The sequence below is a fragment of the Peromyscus maniculatus genome, chromosome 23 (assembly GCF_049852395.1).
Source record: "Peromyscus maniculatus bairdii isolate BWxNUB_F1_BW_parent chromosome 23, HU_Pman_BW_mat_3.1, whole genome shotgun sequence".
In the NCBI taxonomy this organism is placed as follows: Eukaryota; Metazoa; Chordata; class Mammalia; order Rodentia; family Cricetidae; genus Peromyscus; species Peromyscus maniculatus.
In genome coordinates, this window is record NC_134874.1 from 59255151 (window position 1) to 59275310 (window position 20160).

A 20160-nucleotide genomic window follows, 5' to 3' on the forward strand; every position below is an offset into this window, starting at 1 on the left:
AGACAATTGCTCACATGAAGCCTCTTCAAAAAGATAGCCAGAGTCAGGAGAGAGAAAAAGGATTGCTCCTAGGGACCACAAGTGAGAGATTTGTATGCACTACTCATACCCAATTGATGTCTCTCTCCAGCTTCATCCTTTTCTGAGAAAAATTCAATTTACAAATACTGCTGGAGACCAAATATGCTTTGATGAGAACAAGAATCATGTGGAAAAGTATGATATACAAAATTTTATGGGACATACAAATCATTATTCATTTCTAGTTAAAGTAGGAGAGTTTGTCTCCAGGAGTCCACGAGATCAAGGCTTGTTTATCAATGAAGTTATGATCAAATGGCCAAGCAACTTCAATCAGGTCTGGCTGAATTTCAATATTTAATATGTAGACAAATATCTGCAAAGATTTATGAGAACTGATTGTGATGTCTCTTTGAAATTTTAAATTATTTTTATATTCTAATTTCTTAGTTCTTGTTGTGAGCTTGTGTGTGAATTCTCATGCATGTCACTGCCTGTGCTCGTTGAGGCCACAGTCAGCACTGGTTACCTTCCTCAGTTTTTCTTCATTTTATTTTAAACATAGTCTCTTTCTGAACCCCTTGCTTTCTGATTTAGCTGTACTCAACTGGACAGTGATACTCTGTCTCCATGAATGCAATATTGGGAATACAGGAACACAGTTCTACACCTCACTTTTCTATATTTCCCTTCTGCATGATCAAATTCAGGACCTCATGCTTATATTGCAAGTACATTAAGTACTGAGCCATCTCCTTAGTTCTGTTTGATATCTTCAATTTAGAAATAAATCAATCTTTTGATTTTGACTTTGATATATGTATAGATATGCATATACATGTTCAGGTACATATACATATACACATAAGCACACATATATTGATGGATAATGCTGGTAGATAGAATTAGTTTAAATTGAAATTCAATTTGGGTGTGTTCATTCATGCTGCAGTGAATGAATAAATCAGCATTCATGACTGTATATATGAGTGTGTGTTTATGTGAGTATTCACATACATGCACACAATCATGTGTTTAAATATATACATATTTTCCATATATATATATATATATATATATATATATATATATATATATATATGCATGCTGATGATTAATTTTCCCTCTGTTTAAGATAACTCATACTCAAACATGCCCACAGGTTTTACAAAGAGGAAATAAATTACCAATGTTTATGCAATTTCTCATTATAACTGATTTTTGTGAGCTGCCTGGTTTGTGTCCTGGGAGCTGAACTCAGGTTTCTCTCTGAGAGCAGCCTGCACTCTGAATCACTGAGCTGGTTCTCCAGCCCCATGTGCCTATTAATATGTAGATATTTATGAGACAGGCACTGACTTCCAATCATGGCAAGAAAAGCATGTCTAAGGGAAGGACAGAAATATATCCTTGCATATACAGTTTTCAAAACTATTAATATTAAAATAGGAATATAGTTTTTTTAATATAAATATATTTTTAATTTCCTTTTTCCTCTTTTTTATTGAGAAATTTTCTATTCAATTTATTACCAACCACAGATCCCCCTCTCCTCCCTCCTCTCACCCCACAGCCTACCCTCCCAACCCACCCCCCATTCCTGCCTCCTCCAAGGCAAGCCCTCGAATGGGGAGTCAGAAGAGCCTGGCACATTCAGTAGAGGCAGGTCCAAAGCCCTCCCCCTGCACCAAGGTTGTGTAAGGTGTCCCAACATAATCACTGGGCTCCAAAAGGCCTGATCATGCACCAGGGATGGATCCTGATCCCACTGCTAGGGTTCCCCTTAAACAGTTCAATTTATTCAACTATCTCTCCTATGCAGAAGGCATAGTGTGATCCAGGGGGACTCCACAGCTATTAGTCCACAGTTCATGAGTTCCCACTAGTTTGGTTTGGTTATCTCTGTAGGTTTCCCCATTGTGATCTTGATGCTTCTTGCTCATAGAATCCCTCTTTTCTCTCATCAACTGTACTCCTAGAGCTTGGCCTTGTGCTTGGCTGTGAATCTCTGCACCTGTGTCCATCAGTTACCAGATGAAGCCCCCCCGCTCAGTTTGTTCATGGAGATCTCATCTATTTCTCCTTCACAGGGCGATCATTCATTCCTCTTTGGGTCCTCCTTATTAGCTAGCTTCTTTGGAGCTGTGGGTTGTAGTCTGGTTATCCTTTGCTTTACATCTAGTGTCCACTTATGAGCAAGTACATACCAGGTTTGCCCTTCTAAGTCTGGATTACCTCACTCAGGGTGTTATTTTCTAGTTATATCCATTTGCCTGCAAATTTCATGTTGTCATTGATTTTTACTGCTGAGTAGTACTCTATTGTGTATATGAGCCACCTTATTTATCCATTCTTCAGCTGAGGGACATCGAGGTTGTTTCCAGGTTCTGACTATTATGAATAATGCTGCTATGAACATAGTTGAGCATGTGTCCTTGTGGTATGACTGAAATTCCTTGGGTACATGGCCAAGAGTGGTATAGCTGGGTCTTGAGATTGATTGATTCCCAATTTTCTGAGAAACCGCCATACTGATTTCCACAGTAGTTGTATAAGTTTGCATTCCCACCAATAGTGGAGGAGTGTTCCCTTGCTCCATATCCTCTCCAACATAAGCTATTATCAGTGTTTTTGATCATATCCACTCTGACAGGTGTAAGATGGTATCTCAGAGTTGTTTTTATTTGCATTTTCTTGATGACTAAGGCTGTTGAGCATTTTCTTAAATGTCTTTTAGCCACTTGAGATACTTCTGTTGAGAATTCTTTGTTTAGCTCTGTAGTCCATTTTTTTAATTGGATTGTTTGGTATTTTGATGTCTAGTTTCTTGAATTCTTTATATATTTTGGAAATTTAGACCTCTGTCAGATGTGGGTCTGTAGGCTGTTGTTTTGTCTTAATGACCTTGTCCTTTGCCCTACAAAAGCATTTCAGTTTCAGGCGGTCCTATTTATTAATTGTTGCTCTCAGTGTCTGTGCTACTGGTATTATATTTAGGAAGTGGTCTCCCATGTCAATGCCTTCAAGACTACTTGTTGTGGGATAATGCCCTTGTACACTGGTTTAATAAAATGCTGATTGGCCAGTAGCCAGGCAGAAAGTATAAGCAGAGTGAGTAGATGAGGAGAATTCTGGGAAGAGGAAAGGATGAGTCAGGAGGTGTTAGCCAGACACAGAGGAAACAAGATGACCAGGCAGAACTGAGAAAAGGTACAAGCCACATGTTTAAACATAAATAAGAATTATGGGTTAATTTAAGTATAAGAGCTAGTCAGTAATAAGCCTGAGCTTTTATAAGCAGTTATAATTAATATAAGCCTCTGTGTATTTACGTGGGGGACACAAGTGGGAGAGATTTGTCCCTATAGCCAGCTAGCCAGGACACAGGGAAACTTTCAACTACAACTACTTCCTACTTTTTCTTCTATCAAGTTCAATGTAACTCGATTTGTGTTGAGGGCATTGATCCATTTGGAATTGAGTTTTATGCATGGTGACAGATATGGATCTATTTGCAGTTTTCTGCATGTTGACATCCAGTTATGCCAGCACAATTTGTTGAAGATGCTTTCTTTTTTCCATTGTACCGTTTTGACTTGTTTTTCAAAAATCAGGTGTTCATAGGAGTGTGTGTTAATGTCAGGGTCTTCAATTTGATTCCATTGGTCTACATGTCAGTTTTTATGCCAGTACCAAGCTGATTTTTTCTTTCTTTTCTTTTTTTTTACTATAGCTCTATAGTAAAGCTTGAGGTCAGGGATGGTGATGCCTCCAGGGGTTGCTTTATTGTACAGGATTCTTTTTGCTATCCTGGGTTTTTTGTTTTTCCATATGAAGTTGAATATTGTTCTTTCAAGTCTGTGAAGAATTGTGTTGAGATTTTGATGGGTATTCCATTGAATGTGTAGATTGCTTTTGGTAAGATTGTCATTTTTACTATGTTAATCCTATCTATCCATGAACATGGGAGATCTTTCCATTTTCTGATGTCTTCTTCAATTTCTTTTTTCAGAAATTTAAAGTTCTTATCATATAGGTCTTTCACTTGCTCAGTTAGAGTTACCTCAAAGCATTTTATATTATCTGTGGCTATTGTAAAGGGTGATGTTATCTGATTTCTTTCTCAGCCCACTTATCATTTGTATATAGTAGGGCTCCTGATTTTTTTTGAGTTAACCTTATATCTTGCCACATTACTGAAGGAGTTTATCAGATGTAGGAGTTCCCTGGTAGAATCTTTGGGGTCACTTATGTATACTACCATATCATCTGCAAGTAGCAAAAGTTTGACTTCTTCTTTCAAATTTATATTCCCTTGATCTCCTTTTGTTGTCCCATTACTATAGCTAGAAATTTGAGTACTATCTTGAATAAATATGAAGAGAGTGGACAGCTTTGTCTTATTCCTGATTTTAGTGGAATTGCTTTGTGTTTCTCTCCATTAATTTGATGTTGGCTGTTAACATGCTGTAAATTGCCTTTATTATGTTTAGGTATGTTCCTTGTATTTCTGATCTCTCCAGGACCTTTTTCATGAATAGGTGTTGGATTTTGTAGAAGGATTTTTTAGCCTCTAATGGGATGATCATGTTTTTTTTTTCTTTCAGTTTGTTTATATGATGAATTACATTGACAGATTTTTATATGTTGAACAATCCTTGCATCCATTGAATAAAGCCTACTTGGTCATGGGGGATAACTTTTTTGATGTGTTCTTGGATTCAGTTTGCCAACATTTTACTGAATATTTTTTCATTCATGATCATGAGGGAGATTGGTCTGTAATTCTCTTTCTTTGTTGCCTCTTTGTGTGGTTTCGGTATCAGGCTACCTGTAGCCTCATAAAAGGAGTTTAGTAATGTTCCTTCTGTTTCTATTGTGTGGAACAATTTGAAGAGTATTGGTATTAGCTCTTCTTTGAAAATCTGGTAGAATTATCTGCTGAAACCATTGGGTCCTGTGGGTTTTTTTTTTTTTTTTTGGTTGAGAGACTTTTTTTTAGACAGGATTTCTCTGTGTAGCTTTGGAGCCTATCCTGGAACTTGCTCTCTAGTGAAGGCTGGCCTATAACTCACAGATATCTGCCTGCCTCTGCCTTCCAAGTGCTGGAATTAAAGGCATGTTCCACCACACCTGGGCAGATTGGGAGACTTTAAATGACTGTTTCTATATCCTTAGGGGTTATAGATGTATTTAAATTGTTTGTCTAATCGTGATTTAACTTTGGTATGTGGTACCTATCCAGAAAATTATCCATTTCTTTTAGATTTTCCAATTTTGTGGAGTACAGAATCATGATGATTCTCTGGATTTCCTCATTATCTGTTGCTATGTCTCCCTTTTCCTTTTTGATTTTGTAAATTTGGATGCTATGTCTCTCCCTTTTGGTTAGTCTGGATAAGAGCTAATCTATCTTGTTGATTTTCTCAAAGAACCAACTCTTTGTTTTCATTGATTTCTTGTATTGTTTTCTTTGTTTCTATTTTATTGATTTCAGCCCTCAATTTGATTATTTCCTGGCATCTATTCCTCCTTGGTGAGTTTGCTTCTTTTTGCTCTAGAGCTTTCAGGTGTGCTGTTAAGTCACTAGTATAAACTTTCTCCATTTTCTTTATATGGGCATTTAGTGCAATGAATTTTGCTCTTAGCACTGCTTTCAGAGTGTCCCACAGGTTTCGGTATGTTGTACATTCATTTTCATTGATTAAAGTTAGATTCTGATAGTCTGATAAAATACAGGAGGTTATTCCAATTGTTTTGAATCTGTTGAGATTTGCTTTGTAACCAAGCATGTTGCCAGTTTTAGAGAAGGTTCCATGGGGTGCTGAGAAGTAGGTATATTCTTTGTTGTTAGAGTGGAATGTTCTATAGACATCTACTAAGTCCATTTGAGTTATAATATCTCCTAGTTCCCTTATTTTTCTGTTATGTTTCTGTCTGGCAGACCTGTCCATTGATGAGAGTGGGGTGTTGCCATCTCCCAATACTAGCATGTGGGGTTTGATTTGTGATTTAAATTTTAGTAATGTTTCTTTTACATATGTGGATGCTCTTGTATTTGGGGCCATAAATATTCAGAATTGAGATTTCATCTTGGGAGATTTTTCCTGTCATTAATATGTAATGTCCTTCCTGATCTCTTTTGATTAATTTTAGTTTGAAGTTTATTTTATTAGATACTAGGTTAGCTACACCAGCTTGCTTCTTAAATCCATTTGATAGGAAAGTCTTTTTCCAGCCTTTTATTCTGAGGTAGTGTCTGTTTTTGAAGTTGAGGTGTGTTTCTTATATGCAGCAGAAGGATGGTTCCCGAATTTGTATCCATTCTGTTAGCCTGTGTGTCTTTATAGGTAAATTACTCCCATTGATATTGATGGATATTAATGACCAGTGATTGTTAATTCTTGTTATCTTTTGGTGTAAGTGTGTGTGTTTTTCTCTTCTTTGGTATTTACTGCTGCGGGGTTATCTATTGCCTGTGTTTTTGTGGGTTTATCTGACTTCCTTTTTTTAAAATTAGTTTTTCTTTTTTTAATTTATTTATTTTTCTATTATCAGCTTGATACAGTATACATTCTTATCTTAATAGTGAAATGTTTCATTGAGACCTGCTCAGTAATTGAGTAAAACCATAACTTATTATAAGCCACAGTCATTCTAGAGTCCTCCCTGCTATATAGCCTCCATGGTTCTGTGGGTTGCAGTCTGATTGTTCTTTGCTTTATATCTAGAATCCACTTATGAATGAGTACATACCATGTTTGTCCTTCAGTGTTTGGGTTACCTCACTCAGGATAATTATTTCTAGTTCCATCCATTTGCCTGCAAATTTCATGCTGTCATTGTTTTTCTCTGCTGAGTAGTACTCCATTGTGTATAAGTACTACATTTTCTTAATCCTTTCTTCAGTTAACAGGCATCTAGGTTTTTTCTAGATTCTGGCTATTACAAATAGTGCTGCTATGAACATAGTTGAGCATGTATGCTTGTGGTATGATTGAGCATTCCTTGGGCATACACCCAACAGTGATATGGCTGAGACTTGAGGTAGTTACAGTCCCAATTTTCTGAGAAACTGCCATACTGATTTCCACAGTGGTTGTACATTTTGCATTCCCACCAACAGTAGAAGAGTGTTCCCTTTGCTCTACATCCTCTCCAACATTGACTGTCATTAGTGTTTTTATCATAGCCATTTTGACAGGTGTAAGGTGGTGTCTCAGAGTCATTTTGATTTGCATTTCTCTGATGAATAAGGATGTTGAGCATTTCTTTAAATGTCTTTCAGCCATTTGAGATTCTTCTTTTGTGAATTCTCTGTTTAGCTCTTTAGCACACTTTTAATTGGATTGTTCAGCATTTTGATATCTAGTTTTTTGAGTTCTTTATATACTGTGGAGATCAGTCCTCTGTCAATTGTGGGGTTGGCTTCAGTGTAGAATTCTACCAGATTTTCAAAGAAGAACTAATTCCAATACTCTTCAAATTGTTCCACACAATAGAAACTTACTTCCTTATGTTGGAATTTTCCTACTAGTGCTTTCTCTAGAGCTGGATGTGTGGATAGGTAATGTTTAAATCTGGTTTTGTATTGAAATGCCTTGATCACTCCATCTATGCTGACTGAAAGTTTGATGGGTATACTAGTCCAGGCTGGCATCTATGGTCTCTTTGTGTCTGCATTACATCTACCCAGTACCTTCTGGCTTTCAAAGTCTCCATTGAGAAGTCGAGTGTTATTCTGATGTGTCTGCCTTTATAAGTCACTTGGCCTTTCCTCTGCTACTCTTAATATTCTTTCTTCATTCTGTATGTTTAATGGTTTAATTATTATGTGTTGAGGGGACTTTTTTGGGGGTCTAGTCTATTTGGTGTTCTATAGGCTTCTTGTATCTTCATAGGTATTTCCTTCTTTATGAAGGGAAAATTTTCTTTCGTGATTATGTTGAATATATTTTCTGTGCCTTCGAGTTGGTATTCTTCTCCTTCTTCTATCCCTATTATTCTTAGGTTTGTTTTTTTTCAAGGTATCCCAGATTTCCTGGACATTTTTTGTTATGACTTTGTTGGCTTTAATGTTTTCTTTGACTGAGGAATCTATTTCCTCTATCGTATATTCAGTGCCAGAGATTCTCTCTTCCTTCTTTTTCATTCTGTTATTTATGCTTGCATCTTTGTTTCCTGTTCATTTACTCAGATTTTCTATTTCCAGCCTTCCCTCAGTTTGTATCTTCTTTATTGCCTCTATTTCAGTTTTCAAATCTTGAACTGTTTCCTTCACCTGTTTAATTACTTTTTTTGTGTTTTCTTTAAGGGATTTATTGATTTCTTCCAGGTTTTGTTTATCTTTCCTCAATTTATTTAAGGGAATTTTTCATTTCCTCTTTAAAGACCTCTATCATCTTCATAAAATCATTTTTAAGGTCAATTTATTCTGCTTCTTTTGCATTGGGATGTTTAGGTCTTACTGATGTAGAACTACTAGGTTCTGGTGTTGACATATTGGTCTTTATATTGTTGACTGTATTTTTGTACTGGTGTGTACTCATCTCTTTCTCTACTTGGTGAAAGTGGTGTTTGTGTCTGAGGGAGCCTCTCAGTTAGATTCATACTCTTGGTCCAATGGGAACTCTTGGTCTAATAGGAGCTCTTGGTCTTGTTGGTGCTGATGGATTCTGTGTCTCAGGGAGCAGCTGTCGTTTCAAAGGGTGAGTGGGTTTAGGAGGTGGGGTGGGGCTTTTACTTACAGGATCCAGTAGGGGATGGTGGTATTCTCACCTGCCTGCAAGAGACCTGCCTGCTAGCCTCAAACTGGGACTGCAATGGGTGGTGAGGGTGCACAGGGTTGTGCCCTTGGGCCCACGTCCTGGAGGCTGGGATGATCAGCTATGAGAGTAGACTCACCTCTTAGTCTAATCTGCACTGGTAGACTCTTAGAAGTATAGTTATTAAGTGATTAACCAAGAAGGCAATCGGTGAAAATTCTAAGTGATGATGTCACTAATGTTTGGAAGAAAAAAACATAGCACTATTCTGAATATGTGGAGTCAAGGATAAAAGTCACAGTAATGGATCATAATTCAGCATCTGTGGACTATCCACACATGATGGTGTCAGGAGAAGCTGTGGCCATCTACCAATGGTCATACCTTCTTTCATGGGAAATGTGAATCAGACTGAATGGTTGTGACTACAAGCTGGGAAGGTAAAGGTAGAAATGGATAGAGAAATGTGTCTGGGTTTATGTCTGACAACTCAGCTGTTCCATAATTCATACAAGGAAGGATTTCTGGCTTTCTGCCTCACAGGAGAGAGTATATAGATGTCCTACACATTTCACAAAAGCCAGGAGAAGTTAGTCACATTTGGGAAACCATAATGAAATTTTGAACTTTCAGCATCGGGAAGTGTGATAACTTCAACTCTACATTCTACACTACTGTATGGAGAAATCACAGTGCCTCATACGTATGTACAGTTTTCAGATTCTGCTTGCAGTTTAGGTAGTTTAGCTTAAAAATATTTTAAGGCTGTGACTGATGCACAAAATATGATGATTTTTTTCTGTGTTGCCCTCAGACTCCTCAATCTGTATGTACACAGAGCTGTGGGCCAGGTTTCTGGAAAATTCTAGAAGATGAAAGACCAATCTGCTGTTTTTCTTGTATGCTTTGTCCAGAGAATTACATTTCCAACCAGACAGGTAGAGAATTAATATTTTCCTCAATCTGCTTGTGAATGTAGAAGGAGAAAACTAAGACATGACCGTGGTGTTGTGATGCAGCAGCGTTCTCCATATCTTTTCCACTCATCCCCATATTCATTAGTAATCACTGCTGATGCCACACAATGTGTGAATATTTGAGTAGCAGTCTTCATGTTATTGTGTCATCTGCATCCCTACTTCCCCAAACTGCCTTTCATTACTTGGTAGTTTCATCTCAGCTCTTGCAGTGATCCATGCTATGTACTGCCAGGCAACATGAGGTATGCAAGTGTTCAGGATGCATGTGCATTCCTTGAATAAATTAATCCAATGATTATTTCCTGAAAATAAGTCCTGGAAAAGTGCATGTGGGGCTGTTTCCTAAATGTACCATATAAAGAATTAAGTTTACAACATTTAGAATTGTCATTTGGAATATTAAACATAGTATGAAAAACAAGTCTTTATACAGGAAGGTACAGCTGTTGACCTTTGTCTAGGATGATGGTCAGCCCTGAGATCATATATACAGCTAATATTATACAGACATAACTGGTGGTATTTAGGAATACATGCATTCATGCACACACACAAATCAACAATTAATGAAAAATAGGAATAAATTTAACAGAAAATATGACTATGTTGAGTCCAGGAGAGGGAATAGAGGGAAAATGAGAAGAGAGGTAATGAGGTAACTATATTACAATTTAAATAAGGAAAGATAACATAAACAAACATTGGTGAAAGTAGAATATGAAATTCTAATAATGATGACAATCTACTATTTAACTACTGGCTTCAATAAAACCAACACTAAGCAACTGTATAACAAATGGAATACATTATCACAACAAAATGAAAGTCAGGGAGATTAATTAAATAGAATTTAGTTTTCTGAAAGCTAATGTTACCATAGGTGAAATTATTGGCAGAGTGCTCTGTGATTGTCATCATCATAAGGGAAGGATAACTGGAAATATCTAATTCCTTAGTGGATGTCTTCAGGTAAAGAAAAGATTATTAAAAGTAACTTTTCTGATTATTTTGATATGAGTGTGTGTGCATGTGTGCATGCATGTATGTGCCATAGCTGACATATGGAGAACACAGGACACCTTTGTGGAGCTGGGGCATCTTCTTTGACTTTGACATGAGTTCAAACTCAGGTTATCAGGTTTGCATGGTAAGCCCTTTTCTCTACAGAATTATATATTACACTAATACCTACCCTGATTCTTAGAGCAATTGCTATATCAAGCATTTGGTTTTTGTTTCCTTTTCCTTTGATTTTGAAATTATAATGAAATTGTGTTATTTCTCTTTCATTTTCCTTGATGTGAAATGTGTCATATACACCTTATTACTCTCTTTCACATTACAGCCTTTTTTTCATAGATTGGATTACAATGATACATGTATACATATGAATTACTAATATAACTGGATTGTTCTATATGACACTACTTGAATATATGTTTTTAGGGCTGACCATTTTGTTTTGAGTGACAAACTGTGCTCTTCCCTGGGGAAGACCATTTCTCCCCCTCTCAACATTTTGTAGTTGCATCCTGTTCTTTGGGTAGGGTTGGGGCATTGTGATCATTCTCCTGAATACTTTGTCATGTCTGCCCCTGTTGTCTCTGGTCAGTTCCACATATCTAGGTGGTCATGTTGGTAGGACTTATGTATGGGTTTAGCTTATGATGTTACTAGGAGACACAATCTCACAGACAAACCCCTGAACTTTCGTTTATTATTATCTTTCCACACCCTAATCTGAAATGTTCTGTGAGCCTTAGGTTTGGGAATGGTATTGGAGATTTATCCACTGGAGGTGCCCTCCACAACTCTGCATTTGATTGGTCGGTCCGTAATGGTCTCATCTGTTGTAAAGAGAAGTTTTCTTGCTGGGGAGTAAAGACTATAATTATCTGTGAGAATCAGGGCAAACATTTACAGATTGTTGTTACAGATCATGCTGGTTTTGTAAATTAGTAATAATCATGACTTCACTATCACTGCGTACTTAGGTTTCAGGCATAGGAATGGTTTCTTTATTGTTGAGTGGGTCTTGAGTCCTATTTAAAGAACTGTTGAATACTGTCAAGGTATGCATGCCACTACCACACCCTTAAGGTTTTGTACTATGCTGGTCATTGATATGGCTCTTAGTGGACATAGCAGGCTAGGACTGTTGTTTGTCTCCATCATTTGGAAGCTTGCATGATGTCTTCTGGTACTGTGAAACCAGTCCTCAGGGAAAGGGCATTTATATAAGTTCCACCTCATGGGTCTCTGGACTCTGTTTCTGAAGTACATGGTGTCGTCATCAGTAGGGACTCACTTTTCAACTCTGCAGGATGAACAAGGCAGCAGTGATAGGCGGTATGCTTTGGGAACCCTTCAAGAACCCTGGACAACAGCTCCAAAGGAAGTTTCTCATGTCTGGTGTTGGGTTTGTATTTATAGCCTTGTTCTTGGAGAGAGGAGCATCAGCCCTGAGGAGAAAGGTTTATTAAAGCTATATGTATCAGTATAAAGAGAATTAATGGTATTGTAGGGTTTTTCTAGTTATAGTAATATTATGAGACTCTGTGGTTTTCAGACATCCTTACTGATATTTTACCACCTCCCACCTTGTTCTGTATTTACTTCTCTTCCTCTTCCCTAAAGTTCCCTCATCCCTTTTTTCCTTTTTGATCACATCGCTCATTCTGGACATCCTTATTGTTATTTCAGTCTCTTTCCTCCCTCACCTGTATTTATCTCTCTATTACCTCCATGATTAGAGTCTCCCTCTTTTGCATGTCAGCCTTCTGGTCATCTCTTCTCTGCTATTCCATTCTGTTATTCTCCAGCTCCTGCAGTGTTCCTGCTCAGTTTCCTGTCTTCTGCAGTTTCTCCAGGACATGTACTCACATCTGAAGATTTGGAGATAGGAGCCTCAGATGAGAAAGAACATATGACATTTGTCTTGGTGGGTCAGGATTTTTTGACTCAATATAATCTTTTCTAGTTCCACCCATATATCCACAGTGTTTATGATTTCATTTTTCTTTATACTCAAATGGATTATGTGTATCACAGTTTTATTATCCACTAGTCAGTTCTAGAGTATTTAGAAGTTTTTCTATTTCCTAATTTCTTTAAACAAAGCCGCATTGCACATGCAGAGCAGATACCTGTGGAGCAGGATGTGGAGTCCAAGGGACATAAGACAAGGAGTGGTACTGCTGGGTCATATGGCAGAATTACTTTCCCCATGCTGATTTCCACAGTGGCTGCCCCAGTTACAATCCCACCATAAATGAATGAGGATTTCCTTTTCCTCTGTGTCACTCAAGCATTTGTCGGTTGTTCTGTGGATCTTTATATTCTTCCTGTGGTAACATGAAATCTAAAGTTGTTTTGATTTATGTTTCCATAATTGCTAAGGATGGCAGACTTTTTTGAATTATTAATTAGCCATTTTATTTCCAACTGAAAATCTCATTTCTGATTCCGGGATCATTTCTTATAGAATAGGTCATTTGTTTTTTAAGACTTTGTTTTTTTCATTTCTTTGTATATTCTGGATATCAATCCACTGTCAGATATATACCCAGCAAAGATTGTCTCCCATTCTGAAGGCTTTATCCCCACTCAGTTGACTGTTTCTTTGGCTGTAAAGAGGCATTTTATTTCATGAAGTCCTACTTTTCAGTTGATAGCATTAATTCTTAGTCAAATGGAGTCATATTCAGAAAGTCTTATCCTGAACCTGGATCATGGAGACGTTTTCCTATATTTTCTTCTAACAATTTCAGTGTTCCTGTTTTCAGGTTCAGGTCTTTGATCCTTTGGAGTCACAATTTGCAACGGTGCTAGATATGGGTGTAATTTCATTTTTCTACTTGTGGAACTCCAGTTTTTCAAACAACATGTCTTCATGATGCTTTCAATTCTCAATCTTGTTTTTAGTGTTTTTATTAAATATTAAATGACTAATATAACAGGTGCTCAAATTTGAGATTTGGATTTATGTATTGATCTACAGGTATATTTTTCTGCCAGTGCCATATTAATTTGTGGATGTTTTTGGCACAGCCATATCTCAATGTAATGGCAGAAGTCATAAATCCAGCACAGCTGCTTGACAAAGATCCAGCAGATCTGAGCCACATGATGGCTGCCATGCCACCTTTGGTTTTCATCTCTACCTGTTACATACTTGGGTTACTTTTAATATTTGTACAATTTGGGGATGTTGGACTGATGGAAAATTGCATATGAATCAATTATGCCTACTCCAAGGAATGCTGCTTCTAAGCTTACCCAGGAAAGTCCTGAACATACTACCCCCCCCAACTTTGAGGGAGATAAACTTATCTACTTGAAGGTCTTCCTTAGGCTTTGGAGGTTGTAACATAAAGAAGAAGCCAGAGGTCTCTTCATGAGGTTATGAGACATTCTTGACACATCTGTCCCTGTGCTTACACTGGAGCAAGATATTCAAGACAAAGTAAATTCAAAAAGGTCAACAAGGTCTGGTGGGCTAGAGGAGTTGGCCACAGTTCAGATTATAAGTCTATTCCCACTGTACACTCAGACATTTATGTGGCATACAACTCTGTAGCAGGAGTCTTAAAAGTTCTTATTGATAAAATCAAACCTGAGGCCAGTTATTGGAGTGAATACTGGAAGATCAGAGAAACAGAACAAGCCACAGCAACCTCACCTTGACAGTTCCTCAGCTGATCCTGTTTCCTCAGACTGGAAGCTTCTCAGTCCTCATCCAGAATGGGTCTCTGCTGAACTGCTGCTAGAAGCCTGAAAGCTTAACCAGCCAAATGCTTCTAGTTTCTGGTCTTCAAGCCTTATATATCATTCTGTTTTTGCCATCACTCCCTGGGATTAAAGGCTCGCTTCTTGGGATTAAAGATATGTGTCACCATGCCTGGCTGTTTCCAATGTGGCCTTAATCAGATGGATTTCTGCCTCTGGAATGCTAGGATTAAAGGTGTGTGCTACCACTGCCTATCCTAAGTACCTAGTGGCTTTTCTGTTCTCTGACCCCAGATAAGTTTATTAGGGTACACAGTATTTTGGAGAACACAGTACCACCACACAAGTCTGCCCTACGTAGAGACATATTGATGAGCAAAGTGTGGAGTGGAAAGATGATAAAATTATGAGGTGTTAGGTCCTCCCTCTCTTAGAAGTTAGCTCATGTAGAGCCACTATAATGTCATATGACCAAGGAATAACAGAATGCCAGGATTAGACATATAGACGAATTCTATAAGGATATAAATGTGAACATTGATTGTATTATGCCAGAATTTGAATTATAACTGCAGCAGCTTTAGCCTGAGGATTTTTCCTGGGTACTCTGACCACTAAGAGTTATTAATACACTGCTTGGGACATGACAAAATGCCCAGTGTGATTGAAGATTTTGTTTTGGTCTAATGTCCTTGAAGCAACCAAAACAACCAGCCTGAGCACATGCTGTCATATTCCTCTAGATTCTCAAAAATTGGGTTATGAGGTTTATGAGTAAGAATGATAACTCTATGAATGATGTCAAAACTTGGGGGAAAATGATTGGAAATGATAACTCTGTTCTGTCATAGTTTCTTAATGGTGACTAAAAGATGAGCAAAAGGAAGTGAAACATATGTCAAAAACAAAAATGATATGATCTATGTTTTGGAACATCATGAATGTATCTCTGCTAACTAAATTCTGAATAAATAAAGAAACACTCTGGCTGCTAGTCAGTCAGGTTGCAAGATTCTCCTGACCACCATGGCCTGGCTCACTTCATTCGCCTGCGAACTCCTTACATCCTCCTCAGGACCCATCCACCACCGGGGAATGGCTTCCGGAAAGTTCTGGTCATTTTTTTTTTAACAATGCCTCTGTAATATATCATAAAATTCAGAATGGTAATCCTTCTGTCATAGTTATTTCTTATTCAGTATTATTTTGGTCTCCTTGGTGTGTTGAATTTTGTTCTAGTTGTTTTCTATCTGCAACAAATGTGATCAAGATTTTGATTGGGTTTGCATTGAATTTATAAATAGCTTTCAGTAGAATGTTCATTTTTATAAACTTAATTCTACCAATCAGTGATCACAGGATGGGATGTCTTTTAATTTTCTACTGTCTTTCCTGTTTTTTTTCAAGGGTTTAGAGTTCTCCTGTCAAAGTCCTTTGCTTCCTTGCTTAGATTTATTCCTAAGTAATTTATTTTCTTTAGGAGAATTGTGAATGGGAGTGTGTCCATGCTCTCCTTCCTATGTTTGTTGTTAGTGTATAAAAAAGGACATTTATTTGTGCAAGATGATTCTGTATCCTGTCACATAGTTGAATTTGTTAATCATTTCAAGAAATTTTTTTGGTATATTTTGGGGGGATCTCTAGTGTATAATACCATATCATCTGCAAATAGGGATAGTTTGAATTCTTTCTCTATTTGTATTCCTTTAACTTACTTTTCTTGCCTTATTGCTCCAGCTAATACTTTGAAATATTGAAAAGGAGTGGGAGTAGTGGACTTAGTTGTCTGATTTCTTACTTCAGTGGAATTGTTTTAAGTTTTTCTGCATTGAGAATGATATTGCCTATGGGTTCCTTATATATTGCTTTTATTGTGTTGAGATATGTTCCCTCTTTCTGTATATTGTCTAGAACATTTATGATAAAGGGAGTTGAATTTTGTCACCTTATTTCATCTATTGAGATGTTCATGTGACTTCTGTCTATAATCCATTTATGTGGATTTTACATTTATTGAGTTAAATATGTTGAACTATTCCTACATTTCAATGATAAGACTATCTTAGTCATGGTATACAATAGTTTTGATGTGAGTCTGTATTCTATTTGCAACCATTTTATTGAGTCTATGTTTCTCAGGGATAATGGCATGTGGTTTTCTTGTTTTTGTTGTGGCATTCCCTGGTTTTGGTATTAGAACGAAAATGGCTTTCTAAGGGAGCTTGGAAATGATCCTTCTCTTCTATTTTTTAAATATTTTAAGAAGGTCTGACTGTATATCTTCTTTGAATGTCTGGTGGAATTCTGCTGTGAGTTCATCTGGACTTGGACATTTTTATAGCTGGAAAGAATTTATTGTTTCAATCTGCTGTGTATTATGTGTTTGTTTAGCTTGTTGACTTGGTGTTTTGATTTTTTAATGGTTTGGCCGAATCTAAAAACTTATCCATTTCATATAGGTTTTCAAGAATACTGGAATACAGATTTTCTTTTGTTTTTTATAATAGTCCCTTACATTGGTCTATGCTTCTTGTTGTTTGTTGTAATATTTCCCTATCATTTCTGATTTCTTTTTCTTTCTTCCTTTCTTCCTTTCTTTCTTTCTTTCTTCCTTCCTTCCTTCCTTCCTTCCTTCCTTCCTTCCTTCCTTTCTTTCTTTCTTTCTTTTTTTCTTTTTGGTTATTTCTGATTTCTTAATCTGACTCCTCTATTTCTTTCTTTGGGCCACTTGAACCAAGTGTCTGTCTTTATTTATCTCCTCAAAGAGTCAGTTCTTATGTTGGTTGCTTCTGTGTATTGTTTTCTTTGTTTCTCTTTCATTTATTTCTGCTCTGATTTTTGTGGTGGTCTTGTGTTCCCCGAAATATTGTGCACCTTAATAAACTTATCTGGGGTCAGAGACAGAATATCCACAATATTAAACATAGAGGTTAGGCAGTGGTATCACGTGCCTTTAATCCTAGCTTTCCAGAGGCAGAAATTCATGTATTCAAGGATACAGCCAAGCATGGTGACTCACTCCTTTAATCCCAGAAAGCAAGTCTTTAATCCCAGGGAGTGATGGTAGAAAGCAGAAAGGTATATAAGGCATGAGGGCCAGAAACTAGAAGCATTTTGCTGGTTAAGCTTTTAGGCTTCTAGCAGCAGTTCAGCGGAGAGCCATTGGGATGAGGACACAGAAGCTTCCTGTCTGAGGAAACAGGATCAGCTGAATAACTGTCAAAGTGAGGAAGCTGTGGCTTGTTCTGTTTCTCTGATCTTCCAGCATTCACCCCAATAACTGGCCTCAGGTTTGTTTTTATTAATAAGACTCTTTAATATTCATGCTACATATTTTATTATTTCTTGCCATTATTTTGGCTTGTGTTTGCATTTTTTGTTTTTCCAATTTTTGAGTTGCATCATTAAACCATCTACTTGTGTTCCATATGATACTTTTAATGTAGGCACTTAGAGCTGTAAATTTCCCTTGTAAAACACCTTTCAATGCATCCCAGGAGTTTTGTTGGTTTGTGTTTATTTTCATTTAGTTCCAGGAATTTTTTTTATTTCTGTCTTGATTTCTTCTTTGACTCATTCTTCAGTAAGTACTGAGTTGTTTCATCTCCAAGCAGTCTGTGTATTTACTACAGATATATTTGCTGTCAAGCTTAAGTTTTGTTGTATTGGGATAAGATAGGACAGGTATTTCAATCTTTTTGAATTTGTAAATACCTGTTTCGTGTTCCATGATTTGGTCTATTTTTGAAGTGCTCCCATGTGTTACAGAGTAGAATAAATTTTCTTTGCAGTTTGTGGGGGATACTATGTAGATATCTGTTGAGTTCAGGAGATTTTAGATGTGACTTAATTCTGATATATTTCTCTTTATTTTTTCCCAGACGCCCTGTTTGTTGGAGAAAGAGGGCTTTTTAATTCACACACTATTAGTAGATTGTTGTTAATGTGTCACTAAACACAGCAGTACAATTTTCATAAAATTAGCTGCCCCGGAATTGGATGCATACACGTGTAGAGTTGTAATGTCTTTTTTGATTGCTCTTCCCTTGATTAGAATGTAGTTTCCTGTTTTACTTTTTCTAATTAGTTTTAAATTAAAATCTACTTTGCCAGATGTCATGGTGGCATGCATGCTTGCTTCCTGAATGTTTGTAACTGGAGTATTTTCTCTGTCGTTTTATTTTAAGGTGGTGTTTATCTTTAAAATCAAGATATATTTCTTGAAGGGAAGAGGCAGACAGATTTTGTTTTATGATCCATTCAGCTAGTCCACATTTTTAAATGAAGAATTGAGGCCATTGATATTTAAGATATTGTAGAAACTTATGTTACTTGTGGTCACTCTGCTGTTGAAATTTGTTGTTTTCTGTGGTCGCAGTGGTGTTTCATGTTGTAATAATTATGTCTTCTTATTTCTTCCCACCATCTCTGCTGTATTCATTGCTCTCTTCAGTCTAAAATATAACTTCGTGTATTTTTCCTTAGTTCTGGTTTGGTGGATATGATGTTGTAGGCCATTTATATCTTGGAAAGTTTGTATTTTTCCTTCAGTTTGGCAGTTATTTTTGCTGGGTACATTTCTCTAGGCTGGCCAATATAGTCTTTCAGGACTTGACATGCTTTGCTCTAGGCTTTTCTGACTCTCATGGATTCCATTTAGAAATCAGCTTCTATTCTCTTGGATTTTCATTTATATTTGCCTTGTCTTTTGTTTTCCTCTTGCAGCTTTCAGCACACCTTCTTATTATGTTTTTTAAGTGATAATTAAAATTTATTCTAAAATATTTTTCTTTGTTAGTGTTTTAGTAATAATATGCTGTAGGGATTTTCTTTTCTGGTCTTGTCTATTGGTGTACTCTGTGCTTCCTCTACATATTTGGAGATATCTTTCCATGGTTTCAGTAACTCTTCTTCTATGAAACTGACCTTATTGAAAAACTGGTCTATGTCATTGACCTGAAATTCTTCTCCATCATCTATGCCAATAATGTAAAGATTCAGTTTTCTCAAAGCATCCCACACTTCCTTTTCCGTTTCAATTTTTCATATTTCTTGATTATTTTTTATCCTCTATTCTATCTTGGATCCTAACTTCTCCTTTCTGCTTGTTTCCTCTGACATGGAAGGCTGTCCTAGAGTTTCTGGCTGGCCGATGTGTTTTTTCAGTCCTGTCCTCATTTCAGCTTCAGTCTTCATCACACTTTCTATTTCTTTGTTGAATTCCATGTACAAGTCTTGCATTGTCTTCATCATTTACTTCAGGTTTATGTTTGTGTTTTCTCGGGCATCATTATGGCATTGATTCTCCTTGAGTTATTTCTCTTTAGTTTTATTAAACTGTTTGTGTCTTCTTCTTTTTTTTAAAGAATTATTTATTTATTATGTATACAGTGTTCTGTCTGCATGCCAGATCTCATTATAGATGGTTGTGAGCCACCATGTGGTTGCTGGGAATTGAACTCAGGACCTCTGGAAGAACAGCCGGTGCTCTTAACCGCTGAGCCATCTCTCCAGCCCTGTTTGTGTCTTCTTTCAACTGCTTAAATTACTCTATGATTATAAGGAGTGTTCTTTTACAGTCTGTGTCCTGAATTTTATTAGGTAATACTCATTGGCAAACATTTCTACCAGACTGGTATATTTGGAGAGAATATACTGTCATTATC

At 36.9% G+C, this 20160-nt stretch overlaps 1 protein-coding gene across 1 annotated transcript in view; it reads left to right on the forward strand.

Annotated features, from left to right (window-relative positions):
• LOC143270442 (vomeronasal type-2 receptor 116-like) overlaps positions 1 to 20160 on the forward strand; it is a 44188-nt gene that overhangs the window by 17009 nt on the left and 7019 nt on the right. Inside the window, exons 4-5 of the mRNA XM_076560373.1 lie at positions 131 to 358; positions 9601 to 9724. Coding sequence (XP_076416488.1) covers positions 131 to 358; positions 9601 to 9724 — 352 coding nt within the window. The remainder of the gene's footprint in view (positions 1 to 130; positions 359 to 9600; positions 9725 to 20160) is intronic.